Source organism: Neopelma chrysocephalum, unplaced genomic scaffold, assembly GCF_003984885.1.
Source record: "Neopelma chrysocephalum unplaced genomic scaffold, ASM398488v2 Primary Assembly neopelma1_82508, whole genome shotgun sequence".
Lineage (NCBI taxonomy): Eukaryota > Metazoa > Chordata > Aves > Passeriformes > Pipridae > Neopelma > Neopelma chrysocephalum.
Window position 1 is genome coordinate 1 of NW_020913345.1, and position 1,380 is coordinate 1,380.

The 1,380-nt window shown below is 63.8% G+C and overlaps 1 protein-coding gene across 1 annotated transcript; it reads left to right on the forward strand.

Moving 5' to 3' along the window:
• Window positions 1-6: 6 nt before the first annotated feature.
• LOC113979535 (histone-lysine N-methyltransferase SETD1A-like) lies at window positions 7-1,240 on the forward strand (the record flags this gene model as incomplete). The annotated part of the gene is made up of 2 exons (XM_027706898.1): window positions 7-135; window positions 1,103-1,240. Coding segments are annotated over exons 1-2 (240 nt in total), but the record flags the coding sequence as incomplete, so codon positions are not given.
• Between the last annotated feature and the right edge of the window lie 140 nt (window positions 1,241-1,380).

Below are 1,380 nucleotides of genomic sequence, written 5' to 3' on the forward strand. Positions count from 1 at the left end.
GTGGAGGGGGTGCTGGCGGCGCTGGTGCAGGAGATGAAGGCGACGATGCAGCGGGACCTCAACAGGAAGATGGTGGAGAACGTGGCCTTCCGGGCCTTCGATGCCTGGTGGGAGAGGAAGGAGGAGCAGCTCAAGGTGGGGACAGCCCCCGGTTGGGTGGGACATCCCTGGGTTAGCTGGGACACCCCCAATTAGGTGGGACATCCCTGAGTTAGGTGGGACATTCCCCAGTTGGGTGGGACATCCCTGGTTAGTTGGGACATCCCTGGGTTAGCTGGGACACCCCCAATTAGGGGGGACATCCCCCAGTTGGGTGGGACATCCCTGGTGGGAGAGGAAGCAGGAGCAGCTCAAGGTGGGGACATCCCTTGGTTGGGTGGGACATCCCTGGGTTGGGTGGGACATCCCCCAGTTGGGTGGGATATCCCTGAGTTAGGTGGGACATCCCTGGGTTAGGTGGGACATCCCCTAGTTGGGTGGGACATTCCCCAGTTGGGTGGGATATCCCTGGTGGGAGAGGAAGGAGGAGCAGCTCAAGGTGGGGGGAGAATGCCAGGGGAGGGGGGGCACCCCTCAGTGGGGTGGGACACCCCTGGGTTGGGTGGGACATCCCCCAGTTGGGTGGGACATCCCTGAGTTAGGTGGGACCACCCCGGTTAGGGGGGACACCCCTCGGTTGGGTGGGACACCCCCCCATTGGGGTGGGAGATCCCTTGGTTAGGTGGGACCCCCTTAATTACCTGAGACCCCCCTGAATTAACTGAGATTCCCCCCTTTTAACTGAGACCCCCCCAGGTTAACTGGGACCCCCCCAATTACCTGAGACCCCTCCAAATTAACTGAGGCTCCCCCCAAATTAATTGAGATCCCCCCGATTACCTGAGACCTCCCCCCAAATTAATTGAGATCACCAGACCCCAAATCCCCCCCAAACCCCCCAAATCCCCCCCCAGATTCCCAAATCCCCCCCAAACCCCCCAAATCCCCCCCCCAGGCCCCCCCAAAACACCCCCCAGAACCCCCCAAACTCCCTCCCGGTGTCCCTGGGGGTCTCCCCCCCGTGCTGACCCCCCCCCTTTGTGCCCCCCCTGTGCCCCCCCAGCCGTTCCAGTCGGGGCGGGGGGAGGAGAAGGAGCGAGCGAGGCCGAAGGAGCCGCCCCCCGCCCTCCTCTCCCTCGTCGACTGGGCCCGGGGGGGGGGCTCGGGGCTCAGGGGGGCCCTGCGGCTCCCCTCATTCAAGGTACCAATTTTGGGGGGTTTTGAGGGGGATTTGGGGGGTTTTGGGGGGGCTCAGGGGGGCCCTGCGGCTCCCCTCCTTCAAGGTACCAAATTTGGGGGGGTTTGGGGGGTTTTGAGGGGGGTTTGGGGGGTTTTGGGGGG